The sequence below is a fragment of the Suncus etruscus genome, chromosome 3, assembly GCF_024139225.1.
Source record: "Suncus etruscus isolate mSunEtr1 chromosome 3, mSunEtr1.pri.cur, whole genome shotgun sequence".
Classification (NCBI taxonomy): domain Eukaryota; kingdom Metazoa; phylum Chordata; class Mammalia; order Eulipotyphla; family Soricidae; genus Suncus; species Suncus etruscus.
Window position 1 is genome coordinate 77,126,253 of NC_064850.1, and position 23,083 is coordinate 77,149,335.

Sequence of the window (23,083 nt, forward strand, 5' to 3'; positions counted from 1 at the left end):
TGTATAAATTAGAAAAGAAATAACCATGTAATTACTTATCCTAAAACATACAACACAAAATTACATATTTTTACAGAAGAAAAATCACAGAAATAAAACTTTAATAAGTCCTGAAGGGCTGGAGAGAAAGACAGTACAGGGTTAGAATACAAAAGCCTTGCACACAGTTGAGTTGGTTTGACCTATGCATCAATTGGTCTTTGAACATTGCTAGATAAAGCTCTTCAGGTCCATGAGCACCTCTAGAGTGGTCCAGGTAATCTTCAACTCCACAAGATCCAAGCAGCAATGCATTCTTGGACTGTAGCTTTGAAGAAGTAGGTCACAAATCACCAAGAGTGGGTCCCAAGCCCCCTAAAAATAGTCTTTAAAAAATTCTGCAAAAATATCATAGCCCCTTGATCTTGAGGAAAGAAAAATTTCTTAAGCTTAAAATACAAAATTTCACAGGATCTAGGAACTGGGTCTATGATGCACATCACCGGTACCATCTGATCCTGGGCATTAGTAAGTTCGGCCTTGGAGCCCCAGACATTGTCAATGTGGCTCCAGCACATGAGCCCTCCAGCATGGCATTTCATGATGCTACCATCTAGCCAGCAGAGAACTGACAGGGATAATTATTAGGTTCCCTGAGCATTGCTTGTCGCTTGGGAGGCAACTTGACAGTAATCTTTTTTATTTTTATGCTTTATTTTCATCTATTTTTATTAAGGCAACATAACTTACTGTGACAATTTTTTGCATATATCAATTTAGATTTCTATACCCATGTAGCAAAACTACCTTAAAATAGAAAACTCAAAGTACTTATGGCCCCATTTCATAAAACATAACCTGAGTATATCTATAAATATAAGTTATAAATGTAATTTAAAAACTATATAGATAAAGAGCTCTGCGGGGCAAGGATTGTGCAGAGGTAGTGGTGAATGCCTTGTATATGGTACAGCACAGTCAGGTGCAGGCCGGCAGGCCCCAGAGCACTACCTGAGCAATCCACAACACTGCAGAGCTCAAACATGACTGTGTCTTCAGGCCCAGCCTGGCTGGACTAGGATCACCAGTAGGGTCCCTAGACCTCCTAAACATTTTTGAAAAAAGAAAAAAAAAAATCACAATAAAAATTTATACTATATCCTTTATGAACAAATGCAAATATTTTAAATGCAATTTTTAGAAATCAATCCAACAGTACACTGAAAAGTTAAAATGTCCTTATCATATAATAGTCGTTATACTGAGAATGAAAAGTTGGATTAACATTTTAATATAACAACAAATTATATGTTATATATTATATTAATAACACAATAACATAATTAAATGATTATTTAATTTACCAAAAGAATCATGAAATTCATATTAGTATTTTTTTTTAAAAACTCCTCTTCTAGGGTCAGAGCAATAGCACAGTGGGTAGGATGTTTGCCCTACAAATGGCCAGCCCAGGTTCTAGAGCTGCCATTCCATATGGTCTTCAGAGCCTGCCAGGAGCAATTTCTGAACACAGAGCCAGGAGTAATTCCTGAGCATAACTGAGTGTGGCCCAAAATAAAAAAACAAAACAAAACAAGGAACCCACAAAAGAGCTCCTCTTAATAATCACAGAAAAAGCATTCAATCAAATTCAACATGCAAACCTTAAGTCTCAGAAAGCTCAGAAGAGAGTAGAGCAATTTTAACAGAGTCCATTAAAAATTAATGGACTTTAAAAATTTAATGGACATTAAAAATTAAAAAATTACAACTGAAAATATACATGAGTAATTTTTCAGCAAGACTAAGAACAAGGCAAAAGCATCTATTCCCATAATTTCTACTATAATCATAAAGCAATTATAAAATTATATATATATATGTATATATATATAAAATTATAAAATTGGAGAGATAGTACCGGAGTGAAGGCTCTTGCTTTTCCCATGACCAACCCTGCTTCAATCCCTAGCACCACATAGTCCCAAGAACACCATCAAGAGTGATCTCTGAACACAAAGCCAGGAGTTAGTCTGAGCACTATAGGGCTTGGCCCTGAAATCAACACTCTCCACAAAAACAAACTAAAAAAAACACTCACAAAATTACATTGGGAATTCTAACCATGACAGCTAATATACAACATAACTAGTAAAGTTGTACACTCCAAACCTAATGAGTCAAGTCTACTTATACATACTAACAAAAAATTATAAGATTAATATGAAAATATTATCAAGAATTCAAAAGAATTTTGTGCAAAATTTAAATAGAAATAGAATTTAAAACAAGCTAAACAAATTTGAAATGTCTGATTTAGGACCAGCTTTGTAATGCATGATTGAAGACAATAATCAGGACAGTTTAGAGTTTAAAAATTATTAAATAACAGAAACACACTAGAATCCAGAAATGTAGGGTCAAATTATCTTATTTTGAGAGATGTCCACACCCAGCAATTCTCAGAGTCTACTCCTGGCTCTGTGCTCAGAAATTGGCAGACTTGGAAGACCATATGGGATGGCAGGGATAGAACCCCAGTTAGCCATTTTTGATAACTTCTCACACAGTTCTGGATATCAGTACTAAGGATGGAACTGGGGATCTATTGTGATCACCTATGTGCAGGCAAGTGTCTTATCCACAGGACATGTCTCTGACTTCAGATCAATTTATTTTTGAGAAAATGATAAAGGTAATTTTATGCAAAAAAATATAATCTTGGATAGAATAATCCAATCTGAAAAAAAATCCCAACCCATATTTTATACCACATATAATAGTGCTATAAAAGTCACAAAAATCATACAAAACAGAATCTAACCACTAGTTGGATCACTAGTAGCTGCCAGTAATGACTCATTTATTATATACGCTCATCACGTTAACTAATTTCCTAGACAGTATACATTATTTAGCATTAATTTGTTTGACATTTTCTTTAAATTGAAACACAAAGATATTATTGGACATGCCCAATAAAAATATCTCATTTCATACCTGCACTGGGGAACGAACCGTCAATTTCTTGCTTCCTTCTATTGCATCAATTTGGCAAACTATAGATCTCTCCACACCAGATTCTCTATGTCTCACAGTGAACAGTCTTCGTCCCACTTTTGTTAAAGGAATTTTATCAGTAGTTGAATGGGTAGCAGGTTCTAAATTGAATGTTTGAAATGTTTTTAATCATCATGAATCATCTGAAATCTGAAGTTTTTCTGTGTGTGTGTGTGTATTTGCATGTGTATGTGTGTCCTATGGCCCGTGTCCCTATGAATTAAATGTATGTGTGGTATAACAAAATACAGGACTCTAGAGGAGCACTGTAGTTACCATATTATCAGGGAGCAGTTGACATGGTAGAGAACATGCAGAGATGCCTGCTGAGATCTGCAGCCCAGCACAGCACACATAGAGCATTTGCTAGTCACTGACTCAGACCTACAGCACTGCATGACCAGAACACCAGGTAAGCATCCCTGCAGGGGCTTTGAGCTTGATGAGCTCAAGTGGCACAGAACAAGAGATGCCCCACAGAGTCAAGTATTTTTGAGTAACTCTGGGTCCATAGCAATGGAAAGAGTGCCCCAATAACAAAATTTAATGAAAATATCTAAATAAAAAAGACTAATACAAGAAAACTAAGTCTGAGCTGCTGACACAGTGGCAAGAGAATGATTCGGTCAACACTGTCAGTTACCAATGTAGCTGCAACTGTTCTATTTCCAATTTTTCTAAAAATCTATGGTATTATGTAATAGCTAGGATTTAAACAAATTTATAGCTATTTTTTCAAAAAATATTTTTAATATATTTAAAATACATTATACTGGAGCCAATTATTATTCATCAAAACCTAACTCCCCTAATCAACCAAATTTTAGTTCAGAATCAAAGCTTGGAACTAGAAAGAGAGTATAAGATTAAGGCACAAATCCTGCAGAAGTCCCACCTACAATCATAGCTTGGCCTCAGACCACACAAAATTGCTCCAAACATTCTCAGGTGCTGTTCTTCAGGACCCCAGCACTTCACAGTGCCATGCTGCTTGCTTCTCATATGAAATTGCTGAGAATATGAAACTGACTGAGAATCACAACGAAGACCCAATTTCTAATTGGGTCTTAACTAAGACCCATGACTTAATTGCTACTGGGAGGTTCAGGGGACCGTATGAGATGTCAGGATTCAAACCACCGAACTTCTGCAGGCAAGGCAAATGCCTTACCTCCATGCTATCTCTCCGGCCCCACTATTCTAGTTCTTTACTTATTTAACAGTATATTAACTTTTTACCACATTTCATTTATATCCTTAAAATTTACAATTTATGGAAGTGGCAACACTTTACGTGACTGCAAATGTTTTTATGTTATACAGATTAATTAGACAGTGGTATGAGTGAGCTATGTAGTTTTATAATAAGTAGATATTATAATAATATACCAATTTATTTACTTTTACAATCATGAATGTAAAAATCTCTGGAAGAAAATACAATGGAAAAAGAATCTTATGGTGGACCATAAACATCACTAACAAAATGTACCATTTCAATAAAATAAAGCCTCAATTTTAATTCACTCAGCTACTAAATGAAGTAACATGGATATTATCTGTAATGTGGTTAAGAAAATAGTTACCAATAGTTGTGGCTAATCAAAGTTGAGCAATAATCAGATATATTTTCCCTCCCCAAAACTAAAAGTAGCAAACTGACTATCCCTGAATAAAACACTAGTCAGAAATTAGAATATAAAGATATCAATAAAACAGTTATCAATACTAGCAAAGGCAAAAACAGAATCCCCAAACAACTAGTATGTAGATTAAACAAAATAACTCAAGGAAGAAAAGCACTTACTTATATGAATGAAGAATAGTTTGCTGCTTAGGCTGGTCATTGCATTAAAGTGATCATTGTCATTAGTTCGAGCATAATCCATAATTAAATTCTCTTCATTTTTCAACATATATACTTTTGCCTTAGAAACTCTGAGCACACTAAAAGAATCACTTGGTGAAACAGAGATTGTAAGTCCAAGAGAATTACAAATCATGAATGGTGCTAGGTCCTTTAGGACAGGAGCTGAAGAACCAGTAGCAGCTTCTGTGAATGCCTGATGAGAAATATCAGAAGTCAGTAGGAAAAAGTAAATAGAAAACAGAACTCTGATATCAGATAAGAGACTAAGTTAAGGGCCGGAGCGGTGGCACAAGTGGTAGGGTATTTGCCTTGTATGCGCTAATCTAGGATGGACCACAGTTTGATCCCTAATGAACCATATGGTCCTCCAAGCCAGGAGCGATTTCTGAGTGCATAGCCAGAAGTAATCCCTGAGCATCACCGGGTGTGGCCCAAAAAGGGGGGGGGGAAGAGAGAGAGAGAGAGAGAGAGAGAGAGAGAGAGAGAGAGAGATTTATTCAATAACAAGAGAAACAAATCATACAAGTAAACCAATTATTTTATTTTATTTTTTTTTTTGATTTTTGGGTCACACCCAGCAGCACTCAGGGGTTACTCCTGGCTCTATGCTCAGAAATTCTCCTGGCAGGCTCGGGGGACCATATGGAATGCTGGGATTCGAACCACCGTCCTTCTGCATCTAAGGCAAAAACCTTACTGCTGTGCTATCTCTCTGGCCCATGTAAACCAATTCTTAACAAGTTTCAAGATTCTTTTCTTACCTTGGTTAAATTATTTAACATTATAAGACCACACTTGGATAATGTAATATTTAATTGGTCTTTTGAATGGAAACTGATGACAGTTTTATATTCTGGAACTTTGTAGTTTTCTTCTTCAGAGTCTGACTCAAAAATGGCCTTTTTTGTTTTCTTTTTTATCTAAAATGACACATAAATTATAGATCAGTATGAAAAATTTGTTCTTAGGAGCACAACGTAAGACATTTTGCAAAGGAGAAACAAACATTAGATAAATCTCTTATTCATCACAGTGTAGGAGTATAAATTCTTTAGCATAAGGGTTATTTAATAGGCTCTGAAAGTTTTATGGAGGTTAGCATCTTATAAATATAAACATATTAAGGAAAATATCCCCTGCGTTTGAGTCTTCCTCACTATAATAAAACCTAATCTCTTTAGTACTTTAGAGTTAATTTACATCTGCAAAGTCCTGGTTTGCAGTACTTTTTCTGCAAAAGATTGACCTTTGCTTTTTCTCTTTCTTTTTTTTTCTCTTTATTTTCTTTTTCTTTGTATTTTTTCTTTTTTTTCAAGGACTGTTGTCACTAGCTGTAAATATTTATGGTGGTCATATAAGCCTTTTGCTAAGTTACACTACTTGGTTTGGTTTTGGGATCAAAGGAAGCTGTGTTCAGGGCTTACTCCTTGCTTTACAGCCAGGAATCACTCCTGGTGGCCTAAGAAATCATATAGGGTGCAGGGTGAACCCAGGTGAACATTATGCAAGACAAGCATCTTACTTGCTGTACTACTGCTCCAGACCCAGTTACAGTTCTTACAGGGTTTCCTTATCTTAGCACTGCAGGCAGTAGATAGGAACTACATAACTAGAGATAAGTTTTTGTAGAATAAAACCAAACTGTGGTACTGGAGTGATACAGCACAATGGTAGGGCTTTTGCCTTGCACGCAGCCAACCTAGGATGAACCCGGGTTTGACGCTGACATCCCATATGGTCCTCAAGCCTGCCAGAGCACAAAGTCAGGAGTAACCCCTAAGCATCAATGGGTGTGGCCTCAAAACAAAAACAACAAAACCAAAATATGATTCAATAAAGCTGCCTAGTTACCAGCCCCAAAAGAACTCACCTGTTTGAAATGCCAGTGCAGATAAGCTCTTTGGAGATATAGTAACTGAGACATCAAACAGAAAGGGTATGCCCCTCAGAAAAAGAGAAGCTCCAAATAAATGAAAAGCTGGATAAAAACGTGACCATCAAAAATCAAAGGCTCTTACCCTTGATAACAGCCTAGGACCAGACTCTTACCTAAATTGAATGTCCCAGGCAGAAGTTTGTGAAAAACCTACTACAGAAACATTTTTACAAAAGCAAGTGACATGCATTCTTCTTCCTAGTATTTACCCACAACATCACCTGATTTGTATTCATGGCTCTCTCCCCTCTGCAGAACCCAGGTTCTCTCTTGAATTCTCTCGCTATCACTTTAAATTTCTCTAAACAAACAATTTAGCTACCTGTCTCATCCTGAATTTCTTTCTGCAAGGGGATATAAAGGTCCTGAAAAACCTAAGCAGAGATTAGGAATAGCAATTCCTAACTCCAGCCTGGGTTCAAGGCTCCTGAAGAACTTGAGTGAGACTAAAAAGGTTTAATTTTGGAGAGGAAATTAACTCCTAAAAAGTTACTGAGTATGTTGCAGCTGAATAAAAATTAAAAGCACATTCTTTATATACAAGAAAATTCAAAATTAGAAGACTTTTAGTTTACTGGTCATGCTACAAAGAACAAAGCTTATAAACTCAGTAAGAGAATAGTGTGTGCTAGAAGCACATAAGATCACAGACTTAGGAAATCAGTATCTCTTTTTAGGATTCACAGATACAGATAAAAAGCATCAAAGAATTTACATTATTAAAAAATTTGGGGCCGGAGAGATAGCATGGAGGTATGGCATTTGCCTTGCATGCAGAAGGACGGCAGTTTGGATCCTGGCATCCCATATGGTTCCCCGAGCCTACCAGGAGCGATTTCTGATCATAGAGCCAGGAGTAACCCCTGAGCACTGCCAGGTATGACCCAAAAGCCAAAAAAAAAAAAAAATTTTAGCTGAAGTATGTGAAAAATGATATGCAATAATCTAATGCTAAAAATTAATTGATTTAATTAATGCTAAAGCAATTTGCTTTAATAATTGCTTTGATTATGCTAAAGCCATTTGCTGTTACTTTAACTGGCTTTAAAGTACTAAAAATTTGTCTTCATGAAGACAGTATTTGAAAAGAGATATTTTTTTAACTTTATTTATTGATCGATTGATTGGTTGGTGTTTGGGCCACATTGGTGGTGCTCAGGAGTTGCTCTTGGCTCTGCACTCAGAATCGCCCCTGGCAGACTGAGTGTCCATATGGGATGCCTAGAATCGAACCAGGTCCCTCCTGGGTTGGCCACATGCAAGGCAAACGCCCTACTGCTGTGCTCTCTGGGGCCCCACAGAAACACAATTTTATGTAAATGTTATCAATTTAGATGTCTTTATTCTTATGATTTCATAAGCACAAAACCTATTCAAGCCAATAATACCTATCAATTGATCTAGCAATATCAATAACCTTCAAAGGTCAAAAATGCAGACAAAACCTCAAGAATTCAGAGACTTTAGCATCATAACTAAGTGAAAAATCCAGCTAGAACTGCATACCACTTATCTTCAATGTTCAATTATTACTTTGGGTAACTTACTTGACCTCATTAGTTTCAGTACCCATATGTACTTATAACCCATCTGTATATGTGAGGTAGAATATTTGGGAGAGGATATAATACATAAAGATGCTGCATGATTATTCTATTAGAAGCAATTAGCATTGGCTGTAGGTTTGAAAATCAAATTCAAAGAGCAAATAGGGAAGCAGGCAGCAAGCATATTATGAGAAGACTTGAGAGGTACAAATACCCTCAATTTTTGAAAACCTTTTCCTGACTTTAAATATACCTTGATTCCAAGATTCCATGGTCTAAAATTCTCAGTCTGGTCAATTTCTAAGGGTTCAAGCAAAGGCTCCCATACACCAAACATTTCGTTGTAATAATGCACCTACAGAAAGAATTTAACATTTTTGAAATAAGGCATTCTGACATCTCCAAAAACATTTTTCATGATGCTTCTTATAACTATCAAAATTCTAATAATTTCCTAGCATATTCCCTCAGAATCTAAATTACATGACAAACTTCACAGTCAACTATTTAGTCCAATTAAAAAAAAATCTCTTTTTATTTATTTTTTAAATCTCTCTTGAGCTCCTTTTTCTCAGCACGCTAAACACAAAAAACTGTGATGGTTTAGTATATTCAGCTGACATTATTATTTCTCTACTGTTTTTGGTTTTGGGTTCATACCTCGCAGTGCTCCCAGTTATTCCTAGCTCTTCAGTTGGGCATTACTCCAAAAGGGGTCCAGAGATCATATTCAGTGGGGAAAATTAAATCTGGGCCAGCTGAGTGTAATGTGAGTGCAATTATCACTCTATCTCCTAAAATTGGTATTTCTAAATATGTAACTTCCACTGACTTTTTAAAAACCTATAAAAGTCAAGAAACATTTAAAGAGATGTCTTTTCTATATATTAGATTCTCTAAAATTTTTGGAGAATCTAGAACGTATCCTATAGCAAAATTTACAGAAATCTAGCCAATATTTGAAAATTTAAAACCTACTAAGTTTTATTGATTGTATAATTTTATCAAAAAACTTTAAGAAGTATTCTCTTCTATACTTCTTTCTAAGAGACCCTCAAGCAATGAATACAACTGTTTAGACTGAGCAGATGTCCAATCAACTGCTCTTTATAGATGTCTATAATAATGTTCTAATGATTTTATCCACAGAAACTGGTGCAGAATGTTTGAAAGACATAGACTCCTACTACAGTGCTCTCTATAAGATGTTTTAATGTCTTAATTTTATAATAATAACTTGATTTTTTTGCCCACATTGGTACTTGGAGATATAGGTTGGTTGCCCTTGCAATGGTATACTATATTGGACTCAGAAGACATTAAGAACATATTAAGATAATATACTGAGAAAATTCTAATCTATTTTCTACTTTATTATGCCTAATATAATGTTTATGTCCACAGATAGCTATGGAATATGCAACTGCATGCCATAAACTCCTGTTATAGAGCTCACTCTTTGAATGTTATTGTAACCTGTTTTCAATTGTAGGTAGTTTATTCCATAATGCTCATGATTTCAGTTTGCTTTTAGGAAAGGAAACTGGATGCTCAAGACCCTCTAGACGATTCTTCATGGTTCTGACTCTTCTTACAGTGCTCATTACCATATTGTTTAGTTTTCTAGACTTAAAAATTAAGATTGTTTTTGCTTTTGTTTTGGAGTTTTGGGCCACACCCAGTGATGCTCAGGGGTTACTACTGAGCTATGCACTCAGAAATCACACCTGGCTTGTGGGACCATATGGGACACCAGGGGATCAAACCAGTCAGTCCTGGGTCAGCTGCATGCAAGGCAAATGTCCTACTGCCGTGGCACCACTCTGGCCCCAGTTTTGATTGCTTTTAAGAATGCTCTATACACAATCTAACTCAGGAAGCCTTTCTTCAGTAAAGTTTACCCTCACCAATTGATGATTGGCCTAGAAAATGGAAAACCTTTACATCTGACTTGTAGGCTTTATATTTTTTTTAAGCATTCTGACCCATTCCACCTGGGTCAGCTTTTCAATTGTTATCCATGGATTAATCCTCATTGTCTGTCTATGTGTGTGTATTAGCGTATGTGTTGGCACCTCAATGTCTCTCTAATATCTGTCTGTAACATATGTCTGTCTATATTGTATATTGCCCTTTCCCCTGTTATATAGAACCCCTCCTTACCTCACCTGCACTTACCAATTTATAAATTCGTTTCTAGCCCTTCATTGTCTCATTCCTGATCTGTTATTTTCCCCCATTTAACCCTTTTTACTCTCAGTTCTTAAGTCCTCAGCCAGCTACCAATCAGCTCCAAAGTGAAAAGACAGATTCCCAGCCCACCTTGCCTCAGCTGGAGAAGAAGCTGCCACAGCAGCTGCTGATTTGTTCTTGATGGCTCCTTTTCCCACTCTTTCCTTCAATATGGACTATTGCTCACTACCAGATTCGGTTTCTGAAAACACCCTAGCTCAGAGATTTCCTGATATGTGACTGCTGGAGCCATTTCTGACTATAGGACCATATTGAAGACTGAAGCTGTGCTCTGGATTTTATTCCCACCCCCACCCCCTCCAGACTATTTCAAAATACTTAAAGGGGACATGTATATCTCCTTTGAATATTTCCATAGATGTATTTCCTTAATAGGTATAATTCTTATTGTCTAGCCTCTTATGTAGCGGCAGTTTTCCTCATTCCCTTTTGTGGATCTATTTAGTAAGAAGTTCTAGTAGGTTAGTTTCTCTAGTGTTCTGAGTTCATGATAGAACAGGTTATCAGGATTGTTTAGTTTATTATTGTTACCCCCATATGCACCAGTATGGCATTGTTCATTTTTGCATAGGCACATTAAAATGGGGAAATCTTACGTCTGCAAACAAGTTCTTATCTAATAGAGATAGGAACACATAGATTTTATATTGCAGTGGGGCCTTACACCATGAACATTTGTCATAGTGACTTGACTTAGGCTTCCTAAGATTGGAAACTAGCCATTCACCCTTGAATCTTGGATTCCATCTATGAAACTAGCATGGTTTTCTACAGCAGCACTGGGAATCGGGACCACAGAGAAAGACTTTGAGATGAGACAATTTAATATATCCGGAGCCTGTAGTTGGTCTTATGCCAAGAAGCTACATGGGTTAAGTCTCCCTATTTTTAGGACAAAGGGTTTTCCTTTCTATTTTCCCCACATTTTGCTGTACCTATGCATTGGCGGGGAAATCAATAAGGACAGAACTAAATATCCAAGACCAAGTCAATGATAATAGAATCAAGGGACCGAAACTTTAACAATCTAAACTTAAAAGGGCCTGTATATACTGGCAGGCCAGGGGCAAAAAGTGGTGGTACAGGACACACTCTGACTACACTGGTGAAGAATGTTTGACACTGGTAGTGGGAAGGTCTTGACACATTGTATATCTAAAATTCAACTATGAAGGACTCTGTAGATCACAATTATTTAAATAAAATAAAATTAAAAAACTTAAAATAGTGGCTTATAAAATATATTCATTTCCATTGGATAAATAGTAATATAATCTAAATTATGACAGGAACAGATAAATACATTCTAATGTAAAATAGTGATGACAATGTTTGGGATAGTATATAATACTATAAATCATAATAATTTAATATATTAATAATATAACAACACAGTATATTATTAATACATCATATAATTATATATTTATATATAACCATATAATGTATATAATATATAAAGCATATCATATATACATTATATATTATATTAATACAATATGATATGACATATAAATTATATATTTCTGATTAATGATCTATTAGCATACCACATTAAAGAAAAACTCAACTGAAATATAAACTTTTAAATTTTCTATGTATCTTAAACATATAAGTAATATATATGCAAAATAACTAAATCTAGAATATCAATTTATAAACTTTTCCCCAAGATTTTTAAAATCAAAACACTTAAAATACTTAAAATTTATATACTTAAGATACTTAAAATACTGTGTAGCATGTTATAAAAAAAAATAATACTATACAAGCTTACTTCTAACTCAAGCTGACAGTGTAGATTTATAAGGGAACTCCAGTTTTTTGCTTCCACTAAAGCACGTGATTTTGCCAAAAGCATTGGTACTGTTCTATGACCCACTCCAGCCTCTAGAACTATAAAAATAGAATCAATGTTCATTCTCATTATTTCTCCTTTGGGTATCAATTCAGTTGTGGGGACTATTTTGTCAACTTCATTTGATTCTTCCAGAAACCACATTTTTAAGTTCTTTGTATCTCTCTTTTCCCACAAATGTGCCAGAGAAACATCTTCTTCTGGAACAATTTCTTTAGATGTATATAGTGCAGCAGTTATGGTAATCACAGTATTTATAATAACTGGTGAAACCTAAAAAAGAAAATATTTAAATTTAAAAATCTCTACATACCATTTTCCAATGTATTTCCAAAACATGAACTATATTTTCTGAAGAATAATGAGGAACTAATATTGAATAACATTTTTCCATGAATGAAAGATAAAATTTAAGTAAAATATATTTTCAATAAAACAATTTTAGATTAGCACAACTAATCTCAACTGTCAAAATATCTACACAACCTGTGTTATGTACATTTCACTGTACATGCTATGGGTATAGTAAATAACAGGAGTAATCAAATGCAGATAACTGTATTATTCAAATGTATAATTGAATATATATAATCAAATATATAATAATTATAAAGTGTACATTACATAATGTTATAATGGCTTAGGTATTTTCAAAAGCATTGTGACAATTTTAACAAATGCTTTAACAACAGCTTATTTATATGATTTTTTTTTAACATACTAAAAATATCAAAAACTGGAAACATTTGAACATACCTTTAATGTCAGGGATTTTACTGAAACATCAATTACTTGTGGATTTGGACCTATCTGAGTAGCTTGATAAAATAAGTCACAGGGCTGTAAAACCTTTAAGAAATAAAAACAATGCCATTAAGTTAATTTTGTTTTAAATATTTCTGTTTAAATAAATTAAAACTATGTTAAAATAATAATAAAACAATTTTAAATAACACCAAACGAGGAGCCAGAATGATAGTACAGTGGTTGGGGTATTTGTCTTGAATGCAGACCCTGATTTGATCCCCCAAGTACTCCGTATGTGTCCCACATCCCGACCATCATGCCAGTACAGCCAGGAGCAGATCCAGTACTAACTCCTGAGCACTCCCAGTATAGCCTCAAAATCTGAATAACACAACTGACATTTAATAGTGTCATCTATTAATTCAATAAAATATTAACAATAGTAATAGTAATACATGGTAAAATAAGATTTCACAAATAATATCTAAAAACACTAAATATCCAATATATTTTGCTTGTATTAAATAAAATTTTATAAAAATGGTATCTTTCATTTCAAAATCCAAAGTCAACGACAACAGAATCAATACCCAATCTACAATAAGCTGTACAAGCAGGGAACAATTGCACTAGCATTACGGGGGTAAAGGAGGGAGATGCGGGATGCATGCTGGGAACAGGGGTGGAAGGAACAGGGGTGGAGGAAAGACAACACTGGTGGTGGGAATGCCCCTTATTCACTCTGTCACTATGAGCCTGAAATATTACTGTGAAAGAACTGTAATTCACTTTGACCACAATAAAAATTAAAAACAAAACAACTGAATTGATCTGTATAGAAAAAGTTATAAAAGATCAGACCAGTTAACTAACTTTAAATTATAGATTTCCCCAATTGTGGTAAGCAATATTTTTCTATTTGCAAGTGAATAATTTCTCCAGCTGATATGCAAAACATATTGAGACAATTGAAAGGTTTCCAACAGTTTCATCACATTATAACATAAAATCCAAGATCTTATCATCTAAATTTGTATCCCTTCATAAATTCATCATAAATACATATGTACATATATCATAAGTATATATTCAATTGAAAAGTCTAAAATTTCATGCTCTATCAACTTTAAAATAGAAATAGACAGGGCTGAAGAGATAGCACAGCTATAGGGTGTTGGTCTTGCATGCAGCCGATTCAGGAAGGACAGTAGTTAGAATCCCGGCATCCCATATGGTCAGCCAGTGCCTGCCAGGGGCAATTTCTGAGTGCAGAGCCAGGTGTAAACCTGAGTGTGACCCATAAACCAAAAACCAAAAAAAAAAAAAAAAATTAGAAATAGTTCCAGACGAGGTACAAATGTACCACACAATTAGCACACACAATCAAATTACTTTGCTTTGTTTTGCTTCTATTATTCTACAGGAATAATGATGCTAACTGGTTATTGTTTTTTATCCTTGTTTTGTTGATATGGTGAATTACATTAATTTGAGTATACTGAACCATTTTGAAAACCTTAATAAATGCCACTTGATCATGTGTAGGATCCTTTGGTATATTGTTGGATTTGTTGTTCACTATGGTTTTACAGATGATTACTGATCAAGTAAGTGTTCATCAGTAATATTACTCAGTAATATCACTTACTTTTTATTAATATATGTTTAGGAATTAGAGTAATGCTGACTTCAGGGAGGCTATTATGAAGGATATGTTTCTTCAATTATTTTGAAGAACTTGAGGAATGCAAAACTTCTTTAAAGGTTTAGTAGAACTCATTAGGGAATCCATTTGAACAAGCATCTTTATTCATGGGGAGATTTTTTTGTGTTGTTTTGGTTTGGGGGACATACCTGATAGTACTCAGGGGTTACTCCTGGTTTTGCACTTAGGAATCACTCCTGGCAGGCTCAGGAGACCATAAGGGATGCTGGGGATCTAACTTGGGTTGGCCATGTTTCAGGCAAATACCCTACCCATAATGTTATCGCTCCGGCCCGTATTGAGGGAGTTTTTAATTATTATTTCAATTTCTTTACTCAAGATTAGTCTGCCCAGTTCATTACATCCTCCTAGTTCAATCTTGTGAGATGTATGATTCTACAAATACATCCATTTTTTCTAGGTTCCCTCAGCTTAGTGGCATAGAACTGTTCAGTTGGGTTTCATTCATAAAAAGAACACCCATCTTTATCAGTGCATCATTCCCACCACCAATGCCCCCCATCTCACTCATCCCCGCCATCCCCTGCCTATATTCAAGAGAGGCATTCTACTTCTCTCACTCATTACTATTGTCATGATAGTTGTTAGTGTAGTTATTTTTCTAACTGCACTCACCACTCTGTGGTAAGCTTCATGTCATGGGTCAGTTCCTCTCTGGGCATTATTAAAATAATGTCTTTTATTTTTCTTAAAACCCATAGATGAATGAGACTATTCTGTGTGTGTCTCTCTCCCTCTGATTCATTTCAATCAGCATAATAGTTTCCATTTCCATCCATGTATAGGAAAATTTCATGACTTCATTTTTGATGGCTGCATAGTATTCCATTGTGTATATGTACCACTGTATCATTAGCCACTCATCTGTTGTCCAGTATCTGGGTTGTTTCCAGATTCTGGCTATTGCAGATAGCACTACAATGAATATAGGTGTAGAAGGTATTTTTGTATTGTTTTTGTGTTCGTAGAGTACATTCCTAGGAGTGGGATAGCTGGATCATATGGGAGTTCAATATCCATTTTTTGAGGACTCTCCATATACTTTTTCATAAAAGCTGTACTAGGATGCATTCCCAACAGCAGTGAATGACAGTTCCTTTCTCTCCACATTCCTTCCAGCACTGATTGTTTTTGTTCTTTGTGATGTTTGCCAGTCTCTGTGGCATGAGATGATATCCCGTTTTGATTTTCATCTCCCTGATGATTAATGATGTCGTTCTTCTCTTTTATTTACTTGTATATATAAAAAAAAAAATCCATGGATTTTTGTGTATTGATTTTGTAACCTGCCACTTTACTATACAAACTTATTTGTTTCTAATAGCCATTTTATAGTCTTTAGGATAAATAAATTTTAAAGCCAAAATTATTATATAAAAAGACCCATAGAAACACATTGTAGTCAGAATAAGTACAAACGATATAGAATATTGAAAGCATCAAGATCAAAAAAGGTCTTTATATTTTTAAAAAAGCACATAAAATTCACAGCAGTTCTATCAAATGAAACTGTACAAACCAGAAGAAAATGCTGGGGAAAAAAAACCTCAAAGGATTTTATATCTACCTAGATTATTTGCAGGAATGATACACAGCTTCATTTTCAGACAAAAATTCATAACTCTGAAACAAGTGTTAAAGAAAATCTGAAAGAAGCTTTTTAAAAAAATAAGACAAATTTCTCAGCGTTTTGCCACTAAGACATTCACTCATAGTGCTTATGGTTACCCTCTACTAAATTCATAAAGGTGTGCTTCTTCCTAGAAACTAGGAATCTTGTTAAAGATCTTATACTATTTTTCAACAATAAAATATTGCTTTATAATTAAATGTTCTATGTCTAGTTAGTTTATATTTTATACATACGTATTTTATTAAATATTCATTAATACTTAAGCATTATTAATAATATAATATTTTTCACACAAAGCCAACATTCCCATCTTAGGATAAAACACACTTTTATACTAATATAGACTTACTGATAATTTCTTTTAAAGCATTCTTAATTCTTCTCTATTATTCATATCAAATTACTTATTTTAGGATTTATCTATTTCCTACTAATTTTAAAACAGAATATAAACTGACTTAAATTTACCTAAGATTATCAGAAGGATGCTGTGATTCATACATATATACAGAGGTGTTAAAACTGTACCCCTGAAATTTTACAGTACTCTGAACCAAGAGTAAATCAATAAAATTTAATTAAAAAATTAAAATGATACCAATTTATTTTTTCACAAAAATAAATTAAATAAATAAGTTAGGACAATCTTAGAAGGTCTCCAGATAATTTCTTCATGTGAATGTTACATAGTTAGTTTATAATTAAGTAGATAAATAATAAACTCACAGTAGCAATTTTATCTTTTCGTTTGTCTGGAAGAAAGGAGGATGCTCGCATTTGAAGATCTTTAATGGAAGCAGTCACTGTACTGTTTTCATGGTCACCTTTACCGTAAATTTCACACTGTGTTGTAATGACTAAGGCAGGAGCATCACCTCTTGTCATATCAGCAACAAACACAATTTCAGGATTTTTAATAACAATATTAATTTCCCACTTGTTTGAGGCAGGTGCTAAAATAGAAATAAAAATATTCAATATTGTATAAATTGGTTTTTATTCATAGAAAATATTACTTTTGCTGTAAGTAAAAGAATCTTAAAGCCCAAAGGAATCTTTTGAACTCAGAAAGACTTAACAATACTAGTTATAGAGTCATGTTTACATGGGGAAAACAATATCTCCTATTAAATGACAGATGAGAATACATGTAGTTATTAGTTGACATAACATTTCTATTTAGAAGGCTGGTCAACTACGACATTTTAGAATACTAATAAAATATTTTAGTCAGCAACTAACCTTCTTCCGTAGCAGTCCATGTTTGAACACTTGTTTCTTTGGTTTTGCCTGTGTTGTAGGCCTCCAAAAAGACATTCGCAACTATTAGCAGAAATTCCACACTTGCACATATGTATATTTCTTGAACAACTATATCAGTAAGGCTTATATCTTTGATTTTCTTACATTTTATATCCAACATGTCTTTTTTGTCAAACCCAACTGTCAGACCTATCATTCTGAAAAACAATACCAATTCTAATTAGAACATTAAAATTAATGAAATATCCTAATTAAAAACTTAAATACTTGTTTTTCCTTCAACCGAGAGCAAAGTAGTATTCTAAAGTTATGGCATAATCTAAATCACCAATTTACAGACTTCTGAAGCAAAACTGCTTTTATGATTTAGCAAGTGAAATTCATAAGAAATTATCTGAAATTTGGGATTTTGTTGTTGTGGTGGTGTTTTTCTTTTCTTTTTTTTGAGAAGGGGAATAACCAGCAGTGCTCATGGCTTACTCCTGACCATACAGTGATCACTCCTGGCAAGTTTTGGAAACTATATAGGGTGCCAGAGATTAAATCTAGGTTGGCTACATGCCAACCTGTGCTGTACCTGTCACTTCAGCCCATTATCAGAATTTTTAATTTCCGCATCTCCCACTATTTTTTATGCATTTTTTCTATTTTTTATTCACAAATAAGTTATGTAATATAGACTTCTTAAGGAGACAATTTGGCAGATGTAAGGTTTCAGCCATATACAGTAGTGCACAGGATCTATTCTTGGATCTTGCTAAGTGATTTCAGTCGTGTTCAGGAGACCATATGCATTATTTAAGATCAAACCACATTGGTGACATGCAAGGCCAGCTCCTAATCTTTCCTGTATTATCTTTCAAGATTAAAAAGTCAATTTAATAGCACAGTTTATTGAGATATATAATTAATCAGTGAAACCTCCAACATAAAAAGGATGTAACAAAACCAGGTCATTTTAATATTTATAGAGCTAGGACTCAATAATGTGGAAATTCTAAAGATTTTAAGACACACCCGAAGTGAATATACAAATTTGAAAGAAAATTTGGTAAAACCGATCAACCATTTCTCAAATGGAATTTCAACAGTTACCTAGAAGTTGCATTCTTGATATGAGGCCTTTTATCATCTAAAATACAGTTTTTTAATGAGAAGGAAGACAACATTGACCCATCTGTATGCACTTTTACGGTACTTATAATCTTCTCCAATTTAAATTCAGCCAGTTCCAAAGAAGGATCACGAAATTCTGTAAAGGAAGTCTATAGAATAGATATTAGGTATATATCTTACACAAGAACATGAGTCTCAAGTATATTTTAAGATATAAACTATCTCATGCTTTATCCCCAAAGACCTTGCTAGTGAAAGGCACCTTCCAAAAATTAATTTCAAAGTTTACTTTCTTATCTAGTATAATTATACTAGATAGCTCATTTAAAATGGTGTGTATAAATTATTTAATAAACAATTTTACTGTAATGAAAAATTATCAAAGAAGCAGAGATCTAAAAATATATATAAAATATTAACAATTATTTCTATCAGTATTCACCATAAATAATTTCCATCTAGTAAGGAAAAAAACCACCTACATTTTCTTCTCTTCCTTCTCTTACCTGGTCAGGATGTGGACCATATAGTACCATGGTGAGGTAGTCGGTTCTGAAGGTCAGATTTATAGTTGTCTTTATCTGTGAGGTATTTGAGTATGTTTCTACTACAGCTGCTGTTACCACAGTTGTTCCTTGAAAAAGTTACGAGTTATTGGATAAAAGAAAATTATCAGTAACAGTTAAAAGATCGTTAGATGGCCAGAACAATAGCATAGCACTTAAGGCACTTGCCTTGGTACAATCTAATTCAATCCCCAGCATCTCATATGGTCCCATGACCCCACAAGGAGTGATTCTTTAGCTCAGAGTATGCCCTGGGCACCACCAGGTATAACTCCAAAAAACAACACAAAACAAAACAAAAATCCTTAGAAATTTTTTGTTTTGTGTTCTGAGTGAATAGATTTATTACATAGTATTGTACAGATTATACAATCTATATGTATTATGTAGGCTTATAAGAAAACAATTCCTAATTTTTGTTCTAAACAAATTCACTAACTACTATCTTATCAAATAATTTCTAATTAATCAAGGCAAAATTTATATCAGTGAAATATATATCTTATCTGAGCAACTTAATAAAATTTGGTATATATGTATATATTCATAGCGAACAACATTCCAATTTAGATATGTTAGACAGTGATTTTCAATACCGCTTTCCAGGTAACTTCAAAACATTTTTCAGGATATACTCGGCGTATAAGACGGCCCCCGATTTTCGGTTGACTTTTTTTTTTTGTTTCAAAAGTCGTCTTATATGCCGGAAAATACGGTAGTACTATCCTAAGTCTTTTATCCTAAAAAGTAGGAATTAGCAATCATAAAATTTAGTCCTTTATATTCCTAAAAATTCCTTAATATTCCTTAATATTCCCAATACTAATAAGTACCCCAAGCTCCACAAGGAACAGGTACTTGAGCAGACTCCAAGTACCACCAAGTATGACAAGTTAACAAAAGTATCTGATTTTGACTTTAGAGTTCGGTCTACTTTATATCATTTTCTGTTCCATCAATTACTCATGTACTACTATAATCTATTTAATATAAACAAATCTACTTAACAAATCTAGCAACACTAATTTTTCTATAGTGTTATAAATGTGGCTTTGTTTCATGCTATGATTCTCCTTGACTTGAAAAGCTATGGAATATCTAAGTGCGTATCATGAATTTGTCTTGTGGTCTTGTGGACTAAGATTCACCTTTTGAGGTACGCTTGTTTGGGGATTCCCAAATTGACAGAATGAGAACATTTTTCTCCTGTGAAACAAAATTATTCTAGCAAATCTGTTACCCAAATGTGTGCATATACTCAATTTCTACAGAATCAATTATTCATAGAACAATAATTCAATAAGTGTTATTTTTATATCCTTTTAGCTTTCAATTAATTATTGTAATTCCTCTTTACTTATCATTTATCTTTCTTATGATTATCTTTCTCTCAATTCCCCCTTTGATACTCTATAATATCGATATAAAATATTTTAGTTTGAGGTATATGCTGTTCTAGAAAATATGGTGGGAAGGAGAGAAAATTTGAAAATTGGGTTTACAATGACATTGGAATAGCAAGAATTTTGCTATCAGAAATTTCAATACAAAGATAAAAACACAACAGAATGACTAACAAAAGACAGTAAGTCTTATTTCACCCATAAAGAAAGAACTGAAGGAATGAAAGAGGAAAAGTCAGAGAAGGGGGTTGCAAAAGAATGTGGAGGAAGAAACAGAAACTAAATTAAGGTTAAGAACATACCTCCGGAAGGGTCTGAAGCATTGGTAGCTCCACTCATATTGTTACTCTGTTTTTTTGCTTTTTCAGTTGAGGAATCAGCCAATGATTCATATATATTGCCATATAAGGTTTTAAAAATAGTTGTTAAGTCTTCCTGACTGAGAATAAACTGTTTAAAAAAAAAAGGCAAGATTTATGTTAAGATTGCTAACTCGAGTACTTAAAATAGTCTCATAAGAAAGATTATTTCAATTCAATCTTCTAAAAACCAATTTTGAGGGGAGACCACATCTACTGATGCTCAAAGATTACTCCTGGCTTTGTACTCAGGGATAACTCTTTGCAAACTCAGGAAACTATTTCAGATGCCTGGAATCAAACCTGGGTTTGCTGTATGTAAGACAAGTACCACACTGTACTATCTGTCTGGTACCTATAAGCCAATCTTAACATGTTAAATATTTCAAACTTAATAATCAGTTACATAAATGACCATGTGATCTTGTGATCTTCAATTGGATGATGTATTATTTTGGCTGAATTGTGGTTCAATAGAAAAGTCCATAGTTTGTATACAGCAGTCCTAAGCTCTCTCCTGATCCAGATGAAGATAAATCATCATGTATGAGAGAACTGAATGTATATGTCATCATCAAAGAATCATAAATGCTAAAATGTTGTTGTTATAGATGTATCAACCAACCTAGTAATATTAAACCCTTAAAGTGAACTTTCTTTTAATTAGCTACTTGGTATAATTTGAGTTAGTCATAACATCAATTTACAGAAACAAATATTAAACAATAAATTTATATACGTTTTGTAATATTTAATTAATAATTAAGCCAACAAATACATTAAGCATTAATATATTATTTATATTGATCATTAATTGATAGTTAATTAAATTATTTAAAATATTTGTATGATGAAAAATAGTTCACAATGAACTTTATATGAATTACCTTCTTTTAAACCTCTTGACTATGAGTAAAGAATATAAATTTATAATTTTATAAGTAATCAAAGTTTAAATGTGGAGTATCATTGCTTAACAACACTTAAACTAACTCAAAAGATTATTTATTGAAAAATTTAACTTAACGTCACCATAAGAGCTACTCTGAAAGTCGAGATGGTTCAGTTTATATCAGCATGAAAGGTCACATCTAGCTATGTTAAATAATGATGTTAACTATTAGAGCAGGGGTCTCAAACTCAATTTACCTGGGGCTGCAGGAGGCAAAGTCCGGGTGAGGCAGGGTCGCATAAGGGATTTCTCAATTTACTTAGGGGCCGCAGGAGGAGAGGCAGGGCCTCATAAGGGATTTCACAAAAAAAAAAAAAAAAAAAAAAGGGACAGTGGGCAGGTGCAACGGAAATGACGTCTGCGCTAGGCGCAAAGTATTCGCGATTATTCACTTACCGAATATTCGCAATAAAAAATCGCGTTAGTAAGAAAAAAAAATCACACTTCCTGGAAGCCGGGAGTCTAGCAGGAGGAGGTTTGGCAGGCCACCGCCATGCCTGAGCCCTTTTTAACCAGGCCTAGTGGGGGTGCGGGACTTGAGTAACCCCAGCACCCCTCTACAGCCTTGCTCCAGATCTCCAGGGCTTCCCTGGGCCTCATGCCTGGGCAAGCCGGTGAGTTGGGCCCCTTGGTGGAGCTTGAAGGTACCCTAGGCTTTCCCCCATTATCCATTCAGCTCCTTAGGGAGGGTCTGGGTGGGGCTCTGAACTTCTGGCCTCCCAGTTTCTTGAAGTCACTGGTAATCTCTGTCCAGTCTATATTTTCAAAATCACACAAGAAACATTAATAGTACTCACTATCATTGAATTATGTTT

General features: G+C 34.2%; 1 protein-coding gene across 1 annotated transcript in view; it reads right to left on the reverse strand.

Moving 5' to 3' along the window:
* Positions 1–23,083, reverse strand: part of VPS13A (vacuolar protein sorting 13 homolog A) — a 260,909-nt gene that overhangs the window by 96,757 nt on the left and 141,069 nt on the right. The window contains exons 35-45 of the mRNA XM_049769767.1: positions 21,260–21,407; positions 19,495–19,622; positions 18,968–19,137; positions 17,852–18,069; positions 17,336–17,562; positions 13,260–13,352; positions 12,423–12,776; positions 8,646–8,747; positions 5,671–5,829; positions 4,847–5,102; positions 2,980–3,140 (exon numbers count right to left, since the gene is read on the reverse strand). Coding sequence (XP_049625724.1) covers positions 2,980–3,140; positions 4,847–5,102; positions 5,671–5,829; positions 8,646–8,747; positions 12,423–12,776; positions 13,260–13,352; positions 17,336–17,562; positions 17,852–18,069; positions 18,968–19,137; positions 19,495–19,622; positions 21,260–21,407 — 2,016 coding nt within the window. The remainder of the gene's footprint in view (positions 1–2,979; positions 3,141–4,846; positions 5,103–5,670; positions 5,830–8,645; positions 8,748–12,422; positions 12,777–13,259; positions 13,353–17,335; positions 17,563–17,851; positions 18,070–18,967; positions 19,138–19,494; positions 19,623–21,259; positions 21,408–23,083) is intronic.